Source organism: Phlebotomus papatasi, chromosome 2 (assembly GCF_024763615.1).
Source record: "Phlebotomus papatasi isolate M1 chromosome 2, Ppap_2.1, whole genome shotgun sequence".
Lineage (NCBI taxonomy): Eukaryota > Metazoa > Arthropoda > Insecta > Diptera > Psychodidae > Phlebotomus > Phlebotomus papatasi.
The window spans coordinates 97,426,799-97,444,671 of record NC_077223.1 but is presented as its reverse complement, the minus strand read 5'-3'; the positions used below and the strand labels follow the sequence as shown (position 1 = coordinate 97,444,671).

Below are 17,873 nucleotides of genomic sequence, written 5' to 3'. Positions count from 1 at the left end.
CATTAAAAAATGTTGATATATTTTTTCACCTAAAAAGTGTTAAATTTATGAGGAAAAAAAGTTAATCGCACCCCTTTTTTTCTCAGTGTGTAGAGTAGCATAAAGATTTTTTCATTATAAATTAACTCCGTATTAATTATTGCTAAAATACGTTAAAGATTTTTTTCAGTAAAGGCCTCTACACAATTTCAGTCAATTTCCTTCAAAAAAAAAAAAAACAATTTTTGACGAAAATTGCTCCCAATATAGAAGCCTTAACTGAAATGACCAAGATCTTGATTTAGATCGGGGGAAGCAGGGTACCTTTGAATTGGGGTAGAGGAGACCGGGGCAGAATTAGCCACGTATAATATTAGATAGTGGTATCTTATAGTTTACCTGCAATGAAATATTAAGGAAATCACTCTTTATTCTAAATAGGGTGACAGCATTACTTGTGTTCTGTTTTTACTTACGGCCACATCGCATTTTTTGTCAGAAAATGATTCCGAAAACCAAAAAACATGCAATATGCTGTTGAAACACACAAAATTTATAATTTTTAAGTTTTTCAAAATCATTTTGTGACATTGTAAAGTATTTTGTGGGGAGGCCATAAGTAAAGACAGAGGCCACAAGTAATGTCACCACCCTATATACTTCCCTTACTCTTCATTGAAATATTTATCAGCTTCATAGAAACATTTTTGTACAAATTATACGCAATGAAAAATTTCATTTGGTGGCAAATTCTACCGCAGTTTTCCCTATCTCTTAAACATGGCTTCTTTCCTATTTTATAAAAGAAACTGGACTTTATTATGATACAATGTAGAAAAAATATATTTCGTAAAATTGTTCGTAAATGTTTGTGAATTCGTATATAAGAGTATTACAAAATGCTCATTAATATTGTATAATCTACTAAAAAGTTCGTAGAAATTTGTGCCTTTTCCACCAACAATGTTCGTAACACGATCACTTGACGAGCATTGTTTGTTCTTATTTAAACATTTGTCCGTAAAATGTTTGTAAAATTTTGTCATTTGTTCGTAAATTTTTGACATATAAACAAGAATGTACGAACAAATATTTGTAAAAAAAACATACAATATTCTGCAAGTGATTATGGTTCGAACAATGTTTGTGAAAAAAGAACAAACTTTTACGAAACATCTTTTTCTGTATAAACAAGAGAGGCTGTGGTACATAAATGAATCTGGCATGAAGAAATCTGTCGATACAAATCGCTCCTTGGAAATTACAAGGGGTCAACTCACTTTTTTGCGATTTTGGGATTCTAATGTACTTAGAAAGACAATTTAATAAATAATTAATGATAATTAATTAATGATATAAGTCATTAAATTTCGTTATTAGAAAAGTTTTTCAAAATTTTAATCTTTTTGATTACTTGCATAATTTTGTTTGAAGTAAAGGGGCGCAAAATATATTCATCGTTCAATTTTTTGTGAAACAGGAGACTAACTCAAGCACGTTAATCCCTTGTCATTCTCAGCAAAATTTGCACATAAGTTAGAACGACAAGGAGATAACTCATTAAAAAAAAATATTTTAAAAGGTAAAAATATAAAAGTTTCGATGTTTATATTAGTGCTCATACAAACAGAAAAAAATAAATTGTTTTTGTTCAGTCATTAAATTGTGATACTTATTTACACAAAGTTGAATCTTTCATGCTGTGTCCTGAAAAATGGCCGAAAATTAGTTGGCCCCTTGTAATTTCCAAGGAGCGAAATAAAACATTCACTGCAACTGATCCAACCAAGACTATTTTGTCGCAATATAGAAACGTTACTGTGCGTATCTCATGTACACAGAAACCAAGATATAGAGCTGGAGGGTCGTCTTGGTCGTTAAGGTAGAGTGGAGGAATGGGAAGTGTATTATTTAGTCTAAATAAGTGGACTGGATACGGCGGAACTGATAAAGATTTAAGGCCAATCCATTGACAAATTTTAATCTTTAAGATAGGAAAAAAACAATTATAGCAGCAGGACATAATTTATTTGAATACATTTCGTATTAATTAAAATAGCATAAGAAATGTTTGATATACCTGAAACGGCCCCTTCACTCTCTAGCATAATACAGATACGGTCAATAAATTAAAAAAAAACTTATTTCGGTGTTTGTTCTTACATTGCCCGTTTCTTCAGCTTCAAATATTTGTAGTTAATGTTGCAGATTATTTAAATACCCTCTAAAAGAATCTTGCAACATTGCAAAAGACATTGATGGCTACCGCACAGAGATGTTAAGTGTTAATTAGAAGATTGTAGGTGTTTAAAAATCACACAGATAATTTATCAGACAAAGAAATCTGCTATTTATTCTTGTATAAAGTGTCTGTTTAACATAGAGTAATTTTTCATAAATTTTATTTAGTAAACCTCGAGCCATCTCTAAACTTCAGAGGTAATAATTGAAAGAATGGATAATGTTCAATGCACCTAAAGGTCTTCTCGCCGCGAAAACTTCATAAAACACCTCTAAGCCGATTAAGGCAAGAATAAAAGTGCACTGACACGCCTTTGCATAGTTGCACCAGGAACAGATTTTATTTAACAATAATTGCATGCAAATACAGGTTCTTGGAGAAAAATGATCGTTAAATTTCATGAAAATAAATTTGATACAATTATTGTGAAATGCCTGAGATGCAGTTTAAATGAAAACCAGAAGGCAAGTCAGAAGATAAATCTGTTACTCCATGGAAGATCTTACAAAATTTTCACGGAATGTGGAATGAAAGTGCAAAATGCAAAATTTGCACTATAGTATTTAGTTTGTTTAATTGGGAAATTTATCGAAAATTGATGGATAAACGGACAAAGTATTTGGAAAATGTCGCTATAGTAAATATAAATGAATAGACTTTAGTTTCCTAAAAAATATTAAGCAGAGTGGGATTTAACTTTTGCTTACTAAAGATAAAAGATAATCATATTAAATATTCGAATTATTCCGAATTAGCTATCATATTTTAAATTAGTCATATTTCGTATCATAATCATGTGAAAAATGACATGTCTATTATGAGGCGTAGAAGCCAATCCGAGCGAGATACCGACTTTGAGTCTTCGGGGACCACCACCTCATATATTGACATTATCAATTTTGACACAACTTCTTCCAGTCTTTTCCCCACTCTCCTTCCTTCTCTTCCATAATCTTATTTTGAATTATCTCAAGAACGGTTTTTACCGTTAACCCTTTAACGACGAGACAGTTTTCGCAGATCGAAAATACTCAATAATGACTCCGGCACACCTTTTAGATTAGGAAAATTTCATGAAGTCGAAATTCGAATCCCTTTCTTTCTCACATGTGTTCCATATGACTATCTCATTCTTTCGCATAGCAAATTCGATTGAGCTAAATTGAATTTGGAGTGATGTTTAAAAGAAGAAGAAGAGTACAATAGAATGAGATAGGCATATTCAAAGCATGTGAGAAAGAAAGGAATTCGAATTTCGACTTCATGAAATTTTCCTGATCTAAAAGGTGTGCCGGAGCCATAAAAATGAAACCTATAAACAAAATCAGTAAAAAGTCTTACATCTAGCCTTAGAAGATCCAACAGAGTCTGATTCGATGTATTTTTTACCTCTATGAGCGATAGGGACAAAAATATCCTAAAAATTTAAGTAATTTTTCTGACAATAACAATGAATGATAATTTTCACTCTAATGAAAAATATTATGTTTAAGTATTGTAGTTTCTTTTTCCAAAACGGTTTTGCTTAAAAAAATTGGAAGTATAAAAAATAATAATTAATATTAAATTTCAAGATGAGAATTTAAAAATTCGTCATTTCTGAGCTTGAAAATTTACTGTATAGCAAATAGCTAGAGACTTGCAAAAAATATCCTAGATTCCTTCAACCTTCTACTTTGCAATTACGTACAAACATAAGGAAAAACTAACTTTAGGTAGTCAGGAAAAATAATTTTCTTTATGGGACACCGGTGTTCCAGTCGTCCTTAAAGGGTTAACCCTCTAAAGCCCATAGTGCTTTCTGACGGTATTCCTGAGGACTCAATGGGCTTTATAGGGTTAAAACTTCCGGTTTTGAATATGTTTTAATAATTCATTCAGGGGTCATTTTAGAACAAAACCAAAAACCAAATCCAAAATGAGTGCTTTCCCGTCAAATTTCGGAATTTTTTTTATGATACTTATGACTATGAATCTAATAAGTTCTTTGCAATTGATTTTGCTTCCACTATTCGTCGTAATCTTTAACCATAATCCATAACGATATGGCTAATATGTGTCTCTATTCGAAAATTATCACCAACACATAATTACTTTTGTTTTATAAATATTTAAATATATAGAACGTTTTTGCAAAAGTTGTTTTGTGTTGTTTATTATTTTCTGATAAAATTAATTTTTTTAGGCTGCAGCAATTAGAGCAGTCTTTAGGTAAAAAATGGTTAGTAAAAATGAAACTTGGTTATGTATGCGCGATGTTTTATTGAATTGAGTAATATTAAAGAATTTTCTTCTTTTCTTTTTTTTTAACATTTGTTTGTTTATATTTCAATCAGTGATTCCAGCTAATGAAGAACCTCTTCCGGGATGGGTGGACAGTCTCAATGGTCCAATTGGGCTTATGGTAGGAGGAGCAAAAGGAGTCATCCGATCTATGTTGTGCAATGGAGAGTATCGGGCTGAAGTTATTCCTGTAGATATTGCCATCAATGGCCTAATTACAATTGCCCACACTCATTCAATAAATCCCTCCAAGTGAGTATAACTTTTGAAGAAATTAATAAAAATATTATAATTATTAATATTATTGATTTATAAAATTTGTGGTTGCAGGAGCAAAGATGTGCCAGTTTACAATATCACGTGCTCAGAAGAAAAGAAATTGACTTGGGGAGAAGTTCTGAAGCAGGGCAAGGAACTAGGCTTTAAATATCCTTTTGAAGCTGGCATTTGGTATCCTGGCGGGGAAATAACTACCAATAAAATCGTTCATACACTTACCGTGATTTTTTGCCATTGGCTTCCTGCATACTTCATCGATTTCCTCATGTTTTTGCTCGGACAGAAGAGATTGTAAGTGTTAAATCATCTTCCCATTTCATCTTCAAATTATCATGAAAAAAAATTACCTCTTCCATCATTCGTACCATTTAATACCGCCATTGAGAAACACTGCCCAAAATCATTTTCTATTTAGCACGAACGAAATGAAACATTTCGTGCGACTTAAGACTCAAAATTGTTCGTGTGATAGCTTTCAAACACTTTCAAACTCTGCCACAGATTTTTTGTGTATCATTGTTTCTGTTTTTTTTTTGTGACTGTGGCGAAAGATTTTTCAATAATCTCGACAATGAGAGGAAAAAAGTGTCACGGACATAATAATCTAACATTTTTTATCCCTCAATGCAATGAAATTTGTGTCATTACTTTTAATTTGCATAAAGTGACCAAAGTCTTGGTAGAAACTTTTCTTGCTTCTATAACTTTAACATAATTTGGATTTCTATTCATACTATGTGACATGTACTATTTCAACATAATTCCATCATCTTAGTTTGATCCAATGTTACCAATGTTACATAAACCCAGAAGGAGAAAAATTCAGATGTTTTTTTTTGTCAAAATCTTTAACACAAAACCATTTGGAGAAATATAAAAAAATGTCTTTAAATTAAGCTGATACATTCAAGCCAATTGACGTAATTATCTATCAATCGAAATCAATTATAAGAGCTTATTACTGTTATTTACTAATATTTTGAATTTAAGTGCTTCCTGATCCTGTAAATCGTTGAAATAATTTGCTGCATCATTTCGTATAACTTTTTTTGTTTAATTGTAAACGAAAAAAAATCAAATTTTATTAGTTTTTAGATGAATGAGATTTAGAATTTTTAGTTAGGGGAAACTGGGGCACCACCAAACACGGGGTTGCACCAAAAAATGCAATTTTTTAATAGGATATTCGGCTTCAGAGGACAAGAATTATAGAAATTTTAGGCATTATAGGGATGCTTGTCCACTGAAGAAATGATCGAGATAGTCCAAGTGGTTTAGATATAAAAATTAGTGTTTGGTACTAACCCATGTTTGATGGTGCCCCAGTTTCCCCTAGTTTTTTTTTATTGAGAGATGAATTGAGATTTAGAATTTTTAGTGTAGTTTTGTTTAAAATGTTCCGAAAATGTTAAACCCTTTTATTTTACCAACTCGTGTAAAATTTTCTTCTACTTATATTTATAAAGTTCTCAAGATCAGTTTTGAGATCTAAGATATCTTAAGAAGCAATTTTGAAAATAATGAGAACTTGGTCGTGCTTAACCCTTTAAAGACGAGTAAATCATATAAAATCCACAAAATAAGTTTTTCTTATACATAGGCCTCAATTCTGAGACCAAGACCAAGATTAAAAAATGAAGCTGCCAAATATTTCCCAGTTCAAAATTTTATTTTCTGATGCGATAGATTTATGGAGCTTGAAATATCTTTTAGCTAAGAACCAAGATTTCAAGATTTTTCACACTTAATGAAGTATCACTTCTGACAAGTACATTTAATTCTCTGCTGACTTTTTTGAAATTTCATCATATAAATTAGAAAAATTAACAGCTGTATTAAATAATATGAGCTAAAATTGTGAAAAAAACTTGTGACCTGTGATAAATCATAAAAAGCTTATGCAAGTTGTGATTCTTTTGCAGGTATTCTCAGCGTATTGTATTTCAATACCTATATCTAAAAATATGTACCATTTCGATTAAAGGCTTCTACACATTGGGTGCAATTTTCGTCAAAAATTGAATTTTTGACAGAATTTTGAGGTTTTTACCTACCTACAGCAGTCCAGGCAATTTTCTTCAAAAAAGCGATTTTTGACAAAAACTACTCCGAATGTGTAGAGGCCATAAGTTAAAAGATCAAACGCATTATTTTTTAAAAGAAAATCTCTTTTTGTACCATATTTTATAGAGATATTCTTGAAAGTTACAAGCATCTCCGAGAGGTTCTTGGAATTATTTTAATGGCCTCTACACATTGGGAGCAATTTTTGTCAAAAATTGCTTTTTTGAAGGAAATTCCCTGCAGCGTTATAGGGGGAAACGTCAAATTTCTGTCAAAAACGCAATTTTTGACGAAAATTGCTCCCAATGTGTAGACGCCTTAAGACAACAAAAATTTGAGGTCCTGAAATTTTGAAATATTGGTTTAAGAATGGCAAATCTCGAAATCTACACGATTTATGTCTTGGATTTCAAGAATTCAAAACATTTGACGGATTTTACATCTTGAATCTTGTTTTTTTTTGGTTCAGAATACCAAAATCTTGAAATTATCTTGATTTTGATTTTGACCTTAGACTTAGAATTGAGACCATACTTCGAAACATTAAAAAAGTCTTTATTTTAGGAAAGCAGTAATATGTTTTTGCCAAATGACGCAAAAGTCTTTTCAACTTTTATTTATTTATTTATTTTATTTAGCTATAATCGCTTTCTAAATCCTTATTTGTAAAAGGCTATACTAAGTATTTATTTAGAAAAGTTTCATCAAGGTTAAAAATTAGAAAATGATAGTTTTTCAATTTCTGCAAATGTTTTTTTGAATTTTTGTTTGATGAGATAATAAAGTAAGTTCTACAAAATTAGTTTTATTTCATATTTTATTGCGAAATAAAATTTAAATATACGTAGTTTATTTTTATTGCAAATAATAAAATATACCTACTTTATTCCAGTTATAATACCATAGTTTTTTTTCATCATAAAATATGAGATTCTTTAGTCATAAAATATGAGAAAAACTAAAGAAATTAAAATTTTAAAATAAAAATTATTACCGTGAAATATAAGTAAGTTGTTCTTAGGGGGCGCTATAAAGTTTTAAGTTTAAAAGCGTATAATATTAAGAAAGAATAAAGTACATGATTAGCCAAAAATATTTTTTTAACAGAAAATAATTTAAAAAAAGAATAAAACAGATTACAAAAGGATGTCCAGTATATTCGTATAAATGATCAATTAAATTTTCAATTTGAGAAGTTGATAATTAAAATGGAATTCATAAACCCATGAAATAGATTAGTATTCTCGACATAAAAAAAAATAAAGAAGTTATGAATTATCTTTGCATCTCAAGATCAATTTTACGTTATTTATTTGCAAATATAGAATATTTACCTGACCGGTACGATTTTCTACCATTTTTTACTGAACATTACCATTTTAATGACTAAACTAATTTTTAAATAAGTTTAATATCAAAATAGTTGAGTGATAGGTTAACGTAAATAGAATGAAAGTATAATAGCGAAACTGTGCAAATTCAAAAGGTTTGAAAAGCACGGTTCAAAGATTGAATAATCCAATCTTCCAATGATCCAACTGATATTATCAAATTTCATTTATTGTTCGTTTCTTACATTGGGTATATCTTTTTATCTAATTGCCAAATATCTAATTTTCATCATTGCCTTTTTTCTGTTTACCTTTCAAAATCGAGTATTTACCATTTTATAGCTTTAACATTTAAACAGTAAAATAATATAATTGTTTATTAAAAGCTAAAAGACTCGTTTGAACACTATTAAGATAGCGTAAAAGACATTTGAAAACTTGTATTTACTCGAATTCTTTCATCTGTATAAATTATATTAACATATTTTATTTACACTAAGTTGTAACAATTTATTGCTCGAATCTTTAGAAAAGTGGTTTAAAATATTGAGGAATGTTTTTTTTCTTTGAAGCTAAACAACGTATTTTGTTATGTAGATAATTCTCAGATTTCTCAACGAATATTTAAATCTATAACAACAGTATCGTATCAACTGCAAGTATAATTAATTATTTCACTTGTCATTTATCCCAACATTTATTGCAATTTACATTTTCCCTTAATGATAATTTCTCAATAAACAAAGAGTGAGAATGTGTAAATTTATGCTTTAGAAAAACCTTTCCAGGACATTAACAGCGCTTTAGACCAGAACGTTTTTAATTGAAGCATCTCTTACAAAAATTCCTGGTCATTTTTTATTGTTGTGAAAATACTTCTTACACAGTATTGTATCTATTTTTTCCAGCATGGTGAGAATTCAGACACGAATTTCTGATGGTCTTGAGGTTCTGCAATTCTTCACAACGAGACAATGGGACTTCCGATCGGAAAACTTCAAAGGCCTGTTCGGAAAATTAAACTCAGTGGACGAAAAGATTTTTACAATGGATACGGTTTCTATAGATAACGTGGAATACCTCAAGAAAGTAATCTTAGGCGGAAGGCAGTACTGCTTGAAGGAACCGCTTACAACTCTTCCTAAAGCCAGGATGCAGCTGAAAGTGTACGTTCAAAATCCATCCTTCTTCGCAGATTGATGTTAATTTACATTTTTCTATCTTTCAGTTTGTACGTATTGGATGTTACAGCGAAATTCGTATTGGGCGGTTTACTCATCTGGTACCTCCTTTCTGTATTCAATCTCAAGGAACCTCTCTTCAGTCTCTTTGAGAGGAAAGAAATCTCCATTTTAGCTGATTAAGAATAGAAAAGTATAAAATTATGCAATAAAAGAAAACAGAGTCGAAACAGGTAAATAAGAAAAAAAATTGTGGTTTATAATTTAGAAAAAGTATTGGCAAATGAGGAATTTATATTATTTTATTACTGTTTGTTGGTATTATCAATTTTAATGTAAAATAGTTGCGAAAATAACAAGTCCTGTGGCACATGCAGTATACTGTGAATAAGTTTGAATAAAAGCTTTTTGTACGTTATAGTAATTTTTTGTTACTTCACTTTGGAAATGATACAGCTGGATCAGATGATTGATGCTGGCAGAGGATTTGAGATTTTTGTGCTTGGCACAAGCCAGTGCTTTTTTTTAAATTTGCATTCACTTATGTGGTTCTTTATTGGCCTTTTTTGCTGCTTAAACTTGCTTATTTTTTGTAAACTGATAAGATTGTTTTTTAGTCTATCTTGCGGCTTTTATCGGAAAGTCAGTTGGATTTTGATTTTTCACAGTTCACACCTGGCGCTGAATAGAAGAGATCGAAGAGATGAATTCAAACGTAACTGGTGAATTTTAGCATATTTCATTTGTAACCTTATGCATAATGGCAAGTTGCCGCTGCATTAATGAATAATAATAATAATAACATTTGTAACGTAAATACCTCAAAGCTTACGAGAGGTACCCTCGCATGGGCTTTGATTTAAATGTACTGTAAATCGGCATTTGTCTTGTATTCTTCTTCAGTTCTTTGACAGACTTCTTAAGTTTTTTTTTGGTTTTAAAGCAAGTGCCAAAGGACCTTTCAAACCTTTAACCTTTTTGAAAACTATTAATCATTGTCCCTATAAACATCATCATCATTTTCAACTGCTTATCCTTATTGGGGTCGAGGGTCCATGACATTCTGTTTAGCAGCCTACGCCTGTCGATCCCTCGCCACTTCAGGATGATGTTCGATTTCGTTCAAGATGCTCCAAGAAAAGATTCTGAATTTGATTCAGCCACCTTGTCCTAGGTCTGCTCGAGGTCGACGCCTCCTCATAATAGCTTTCAGAGCTTTTATGGGTATTTGTTTCTATTCATGCGCTGAATATGTTCATACCATCGAAGTTGTGATCTTTCAATTTGAAGAAGCAACTCCTCGACTCGCCATATAAACATATTAAAGTATTTATTTTTATAAATTTCATATTTAAATTTTTAAGCATACCTACTTTGTAGTAGAATTATTATGGTGAAGATTTGAGTTATCAGAGTATTATATATATAAATATGGTAGTTTTGATGCTGCATAATAAATCAAAAAGATCAATTATTTGATCTTTAAATCTGTGAACTGCTGTATGTTAGTAAACATTTTCACAATATGAGACTCAAAGAAGTTATTTGGAAATTCTAAAACGTTTAAGAAAATTTCATTTATTTTAAAGATAATGGAGATATGGTAAAAAGTGATAGAAGGTGATAGAGTTATCAAATTGTCATTATCTCCCATCACTCATTTAAAATATAGGAAAATTTTAATTACAAATGACACTACTCATAGGTTATAGAAGGTTAAATGATTTTGGCATCCGGTGTTTATTACTAAACTGACAATGTTAGATATATCATTTTTGTTTATTCATTCATGTCTTTGTACATAACGACTACACTGTTGCTTGCTCTCCGAAGTGTCGTATATGTGCTTTGTTTATTTTTTTTAATGTTATATACATATGGAACAAACATAATTTTATATATTATGTTTGTTTATTTGATAATCATATCTGTTTTTCCGTATTATTTAAAAAAACTGTACTAGGTCCTCCACTAAGTTTTCTTTCCCATTCTGGACATACAGGGTGGCTGAAAAAAAGTGCAACAAACTAAAGCGCTATATTATCTTCATTTTCTGTTCAACTTTTTTGAAATAAAGAAAAAATAGTAGTAAATACATCAAAATTTTAGAATATTATCGGTTTTGTTCAATACGATCTTATTTTGACTTAATTATAGCCTTAAGTTTATCGGAAGCGCTATCTTGGTTTGCACGAATGCAGCCTTCTGAATGTCCTGCTATTCACGAGGAAGGGCTGCCTTCAGCTCATCGACATTTTGCTACTTTTTAGTCCCAACCTTGACCAACAAAATTCTGCTTTTGGAGGAGTCAAACGATCTTGCATCCTAAAATCGTTGAGGTCATTGTTTTCCCAAAATGAACTGCGAAACATTTTTTTTAGCCAAATCTTGTTCGGCTCGTGATTTCTGCGACGTTGTCGAGGCTTGATCGAACTTCCATTACTTCTTACTAATTTTTGTTTGTCCACGACTCCAACACTCCTTCCAGGACAATTTCCAGAAACACATTGGCATTCATTTTGACGGTATAGCCTAAAAACCTTAGTGGAAAGCAATAATTTGTCTTCAAGGAATGCCAGACCTTCAAATAAGGTGGTCCTTCACTTCCGGTGGTCATTCGAACGTCTAAATTATCGTATGATCTTTCCTTCAGATAGACACAATCATTTTGTTTCCACATCTATTGCTCAATTGAAAATTTTTCTTCTAAGAAAAAATGACATTCTGGAACTGACCAGGAACGTGCAAGCGAATTTACTCCTTCGTCGATCGAGCATAACTTCTTTTTGAGGATCGATGTAATCTCGTCCTTTTCAGGATTTTTAAGGCACCATATAGAGGTCCTTTAACAATATTTATTTCACGGTTATTCGCGATCTATGCTCAGAGATCGTTTGAGGACGATGACTAGCGATGAAGCAATTTTTTTTGACCTCCACCAAAGTATTTTAAAATGTTATTAGTATCCCTGTACCAAGTTATGTTTCGAAAAACGGAAAGTTTAGTTACATTCAGGGTTTTGAAGAGCCCTAACGATAGTTCCTTCTGCATTTCCTGCAAAAAGTAACGACATTTAATTGTCACATTTGTGTTCCATTACGATTTAAAAAAGTTTTACAAAATATAATCAAAAATGCTTTTGTAGGCTTTCAGCCAATAAAATGAACTACCACTATGCAAGATATGAAACCGCTGCCTCCAGCGGTTTGACAGCTATGCGTTCTGAAAGTTGTTGCATTTTTTTTCAGCCACCCTGTATTTTCAGGGCGCAAATTGATTGGTTGTAGTTCTTCGCGATACCCATCAACAGTTTGGCTTGTTTTTAGTAGCTGGTAATACATGATTCTCCATTAGTCTTACCAAACCAAAGCATTATCTTCTTCTCTAAGCGATTTGGTCGTTCTGTCGATGTTGATGCTTCGTCGGATGAAAGTTATGACCATTTTGTGTTCCAGACATCAGAACCATATTTATTTCATATCATCTGTACCAGTTCCATGTTGAAAACTCTTTATTTCATACCAGAAACGTGCATTTTTGAATTTTTGTCTCTCTTTCAGCCAACACTAGTTTTTTTTTAACGCATGTGAGTGCTTGAAAATACCTGACTGAGTTACGTTTATTGCCTCCGAATGAAAATGTTATCATCTTCGTCCCGCAACTCTTCCAGATAGGCGACATCAATTGCTTTTGGTCTTTTTGTCCTTTGCGTCGAAATCGACAATTCTGAAGCATTTAAACCAATTTTCACAGGTTATTCTCGATGGTTTATGTTCGCTGTTTATTTAAGTAAACGATATGCTTGACTTCTTTTTTTTAAGTTAATGCAATGAAGTAGGACTTCCTGCAAATGCAATTTTATGACATAAAACTCAACATCTCTCTTTGTTAGATTTTTTTTCTTGAGTTGCGATATCTATCGGTATTGTAATTGGATATTGTTAAGAGATGACTAACCTTTAAAATAAATACAAATCGAGCCACGTATGCCGATTACATGCTTCACTAATGCCTAATGCGAGGGATGAGAATTTAGTGGAAGACTTAGTATATGAAACAGTGATGGAAAAGCGTGCCAGTTTTGCGGAGTGCTCGAATTCATAGGGCTCTAAAATCGATTTTGCATTATACTTTGCTACACAGTAAGAATTCAAATAGACGAAGACTGATCCTCGAGAATATTTTTAGTCTGTAAAATTTTGCAGTAAAGATTTGTCCCAAATTGTCTTATCGATTATTTACAATAGATTTATAACAATTTATAAATAAGTCGAAGTATCGTATTAAGGCAGTTTTGAATGAGTTGTCGGTCTTGCAGTAGATGGTATAATAGGCCTTTCTTAACTTTTGCCCTCTAATTCTTCACGATCGCTTCGAGGGTTAATGTTCTCTTGTTCAGTTTTACAAAGAATTTTTGACAATATTAGAATGCTTTGGTAAGTTTTACAATAAAAATGATAAAAATTTTATACATCTTTACTCTAGATTTGGACGAAACTGGTGGGGACATTTTTTGCAACACTGCGCACTGGACTTTATCACAATTTTTCAACATTCAGAGAACTAACATATAGAATGACTAATTATTATTTAGTGATCAGCTCCCATATGTAGGGCTGACAAAAAGTCTGTTATTCAGTCCACTACGTCCAAAAGAAGGTTTTAGGGGAGACTGGGGCAGATTTAGCCAGCAAATGATTTTTTTTGTCTTTAAATTGTGGAAAACATGTTTGAATCAAACTGATAAATATTTAAATGAATAGGGAGAAATATAAATACTCTGCATAAACAGTAGTCTGCTCGAATTTCCTTCCAAGGAAAACTATAACACCCCACTGTCCATTTCTACCCCCGACTAATGCTGCCCCGGTCGCACCTAAACCATTTGAAACTGATTCAGACTTGTCCAGGATACTAAGGATTCTCAAATGAATTAATTATTGCACTAATTTCTTTTGAACTTCGCAACTTAATTATTATTATCTTAGCTCTTTCTTGAATATAATTTTCTTATGTGTATTGTGTTTTTGAAACTATTGAGATCTCTAAATAAACGCTAATTTCTTCAATAAGATATTTTAGCATATTTTAAGTCCCAAAATATCTTGTATTTTGAAGTGTAAACACTCCAGTAGACATTCAACTTCAGTTGATTCTTGGTGCATTAAGAATCCAAATGAAAGTGAATTTTTCGAATAAAAAATAAAAAAAAGAACTCTCCTTTTCAACTTATATGAAATTTTTTGCAAATTTGTATTGAACAATTGACCAAGCAATGACAAAAAAATTCCTCTTTTTTTGTTCAACTACAAAAATTGCCATTCAATGAATATTTGCATAAAAATTTCATTTTATCGTATTACGACATTTCGCAATTTGTTAAGTGATTGTCAATTATTATGTTTAATATAGGCAATCACGACCTTAATTCATACCTAAACAGGCATTTCCCTTTGTGATTGACATCCATATTCCATACGTCTGTGCTCTAAATAGTTCTTTTGGTGAAAAATTTAGGACAAAGAAACGAACAATGTTCTAGGCAGTTGCATTTCAATTACTTTTCTATTTAGTATTGGAGGAAAGTTGATTTTTGAGGAATTTCACATTTTAGTTGTATTTCCCGAATATTTTAAGCATTATATGATCACAGTCGATCGTTTTTTTATCAATGAGGATAGCAACTAAGTGCGAAAAATCGCACTGAGTGAGTTTATAACAACGGAGGAAATGTAAATATATTCGTTTTGTATGAATTTTTCCTATTTGAAATATTTAGGTTTAGCAATTCAATGTCATTTCTGTGTGCTTTTGCAACGGCTTGTTCTTGTACTTGATATTGAGCCAATGAGTGACTTAGACGTGAGTGGGAGACTCTTTTCATTTTGAGTTTATCGCCCTTCTTGGCTTTATTTTGGAGCTCTTATTTTATCTACCTTCACGTGATCACTAAGCAAAAAGAGATGGTAGTAGGACGTAAAAACAACTTTTCATAGTTGAACATTTCTAAGAGAATCATCTCCAAGAAAATAATTTCAATAGAAACTGAACCTTTGTTCGTGGTCTTTTTTTAATCATTATCTCTTAAGAGTCTTCTTCTACCATTATTCTTTTGATTGAAATTTTTTTCACATCTATTCACAATGATTGGTGAAAAGACTGAAGTTTACGTCTTCTTCCAAAGTCAAGTGTCTTTTAATATTCTCAATCGTCACCTTAATTGAAAACTTTTCCTTTCTTGAAAATACTGAAAAGAATTACTATGAACTTCCTTTTTGTAACTGTTGGAAACATTTGACTTTACTTCAAAGTCCAACCACTCCAAACGCGAGTATTATTTGCCAAATAAAACACTACACAACAGAGTCTCTTGCACTATTTATTTAGGAATTGACTATGCAAATTTACGCAATGATTGAGATGCAAAATTGCAAATGACACTTTTCACAATGAAGTTGATTGTTGGATAGGTAAGATAAGGTATAAATTAGCAAAGGCCAGATATCTCACGAATCTCTTGAAATCTCCTAGAAAGTACAAGAGGGATAATTCTAAAGACTTGTGAATGATTTGGCATTTTGATTGAGGACCTCGAACTCTAAAATAATTAATAAAATCAACAATAAATTCTTTAATTCCAGAAGAACTTTTGCGTCTTAGTTTTTATAATGCACAATAAAAGTTTAGGCATAGGAAATTTATTTTCACTTGTAAACTTGAAATCTTACTTGTTGATTTATTTCAAAGGCATTGGAATAATGTTTTTGCGAAAAGACTTAGTGACTAACTTCATTATGGAATACGCAAAAATATTGAGACTCCATAAAATAAAAGCTTTTCAGTTTTTTCTAATCTTTTTGTAGAAATTATTACTCTCTGAATGTCTTAATTCTTTAAGCTTTCATTTCAAAAGCTTCAATCTTCATTCGAAGAAATGTCTTTAGGGGATACAATTGAGATTTTGGTTTAAATCAAAAAATCGAATATATTGGACAATACCTTTTGAAAGAAGTGTGATCCGAAATATTTTGGATGTGAAGCAACTTAAACTTACTTATCTTTAATTGTTAATTCAGGTTTTGCAATTTAACTCAAAGTCCATACAATTTTCGAAGCTTAAAAACAATAAAGTACTATAGTATTAGGATAACCAGGAAAATATTAACCTTCATATTAATTTTCGAAAATATTTAAATCATTTACATTAAAATGGAAATTCCCGATTTATAATTTTTTTTACCGAATAAAAGATTTTTTTAATTGACCAATACAAATTTATTGATCAAATATGTTTATGCTAAATACTCACTGATTTCAATTCCAAGAAAGTTCGCAAAAAATCGCAAATGTTTGATTAAGATTAAGAAAAACAACTGTTTTTGACTTTGAAAATATTTAACTCTTTGCTTACTCTTTTATGTTGTTGAGTTGAGTATTGTAATGTACTTATAAATTTAATGTGAAAATACATTAAATTGTTTTTCTCATTCAAATACGTTAATTTTTATGAGATTTCATATCGACAAAATTTTAGATTGCGTACGAAAGATTTTAGGATTAGTTCTCTGGAACTTTTTAGTACAGATGTTTATACTTTGACATTTTATCTTTAACCTTTAGGCAGTTAACCCTTAAGGGATGGATGGGACAGCAGTATCCCAAAAATTAAAAATAATTTCTCTGACTATTTAGAGGACAAAATAACTTTCTATAGTCATAAAAATTGTTTTTGTTTTTGGGCACCGGTATCTCACTCGTTCTTAAAGGGTTAAACCGGTTAAACAGGCAGAATGTTATTACAAAAAAAAATAATATCATGTGATTTAGAAATAAATGCTATTAGGAGGTTAAAAATATGTTTAAAATTATTGTAATATTTCCATTGATATTTTAATAAGGGGTTGGAATTACATTTTGCTCTTTTTATAGTTTCTGTTTAAAATAGCAGATAGAAATAAAAAAATAAAGAAATGAGCAGTAAAGAATTAAATTTGGTAAGCGAAAAATGAAAAGTGGTTAGTAAAAAATTCAATTTTGTTAAGTAAAATATCCATTTTGGTTAGTAAATTAGGGATTTGATTTATAATGGCTCGGGCACACCTTTTAGATCGGTAAAATTTCATGTGATCGATATTCACTACCCTTTATTTCTCAAATATTTTGCATACAAGGGAAGAGTACCACCGATCGGCAGTGTTCCTCGGATCGTCAGGTTAATACCACATTGTTTCTCCAAATTAAATGATATTTTAAAAATTATTAGCTACTTTTTACCATTTAACTCTCACAAGAATACAGTGCATTAACTCAGATTTAATTTATAAAACCAATTTTCCCTAAAACACTTGATTAAATTCCTGACGATCCGAGGTACAGAGTGCAAGTTTGAAATTACATATATTTTTTATTAATTTATTGTAAAAATTAAAAATTCAAAAGCACAGACATAGTTAAAGGGACCACTAATGTATCAATTAGCGTACATAAAAATACCAAATAATGTTTTGTGGATTA

At 31.0% G+C, this 17,873-nt stretch overlaps 1 protein-coding gene across 3 annotated transcripts in view; it reads left to right on the top strand.

Moving 5' to 3' along the window:
* The window catches only part of LOC129802592 (putative fatty acyl-CoA reductase CG5065), a 28,817-nt gene extending 19,040 nt beyond the window's left edge, over positions 1–9,777 (top strand). For all 3 annotated transcript variants that reach the window (XM_055848535.1, XM_055848534.1, XM_055848533.1), the window contains 4 exons: positions 4,558–4,756; positions 4,835–5,074; positions 9,087–9,344; positions 9,407–9,777. In XM_055848535.1, coding sequence (XP_055704510.1) covers positions 4,558–4,756; positions 4,835–5,074; positions 9,087–9,344; positions 9,407–9,542 — 833 coding nt within the window. In that variant the 3' untranslated portion in view covers positions 9,543–9,777. The remainder of the gene's footprint in view (positions 1–4,557; positions 4,757–4,834; positions 5,075–9,086; positions 9,345–9,406) is intronic.
* The last annotated feature ends 8,096 nt before the right edge of the window (positions 9,778–17,873 follow it).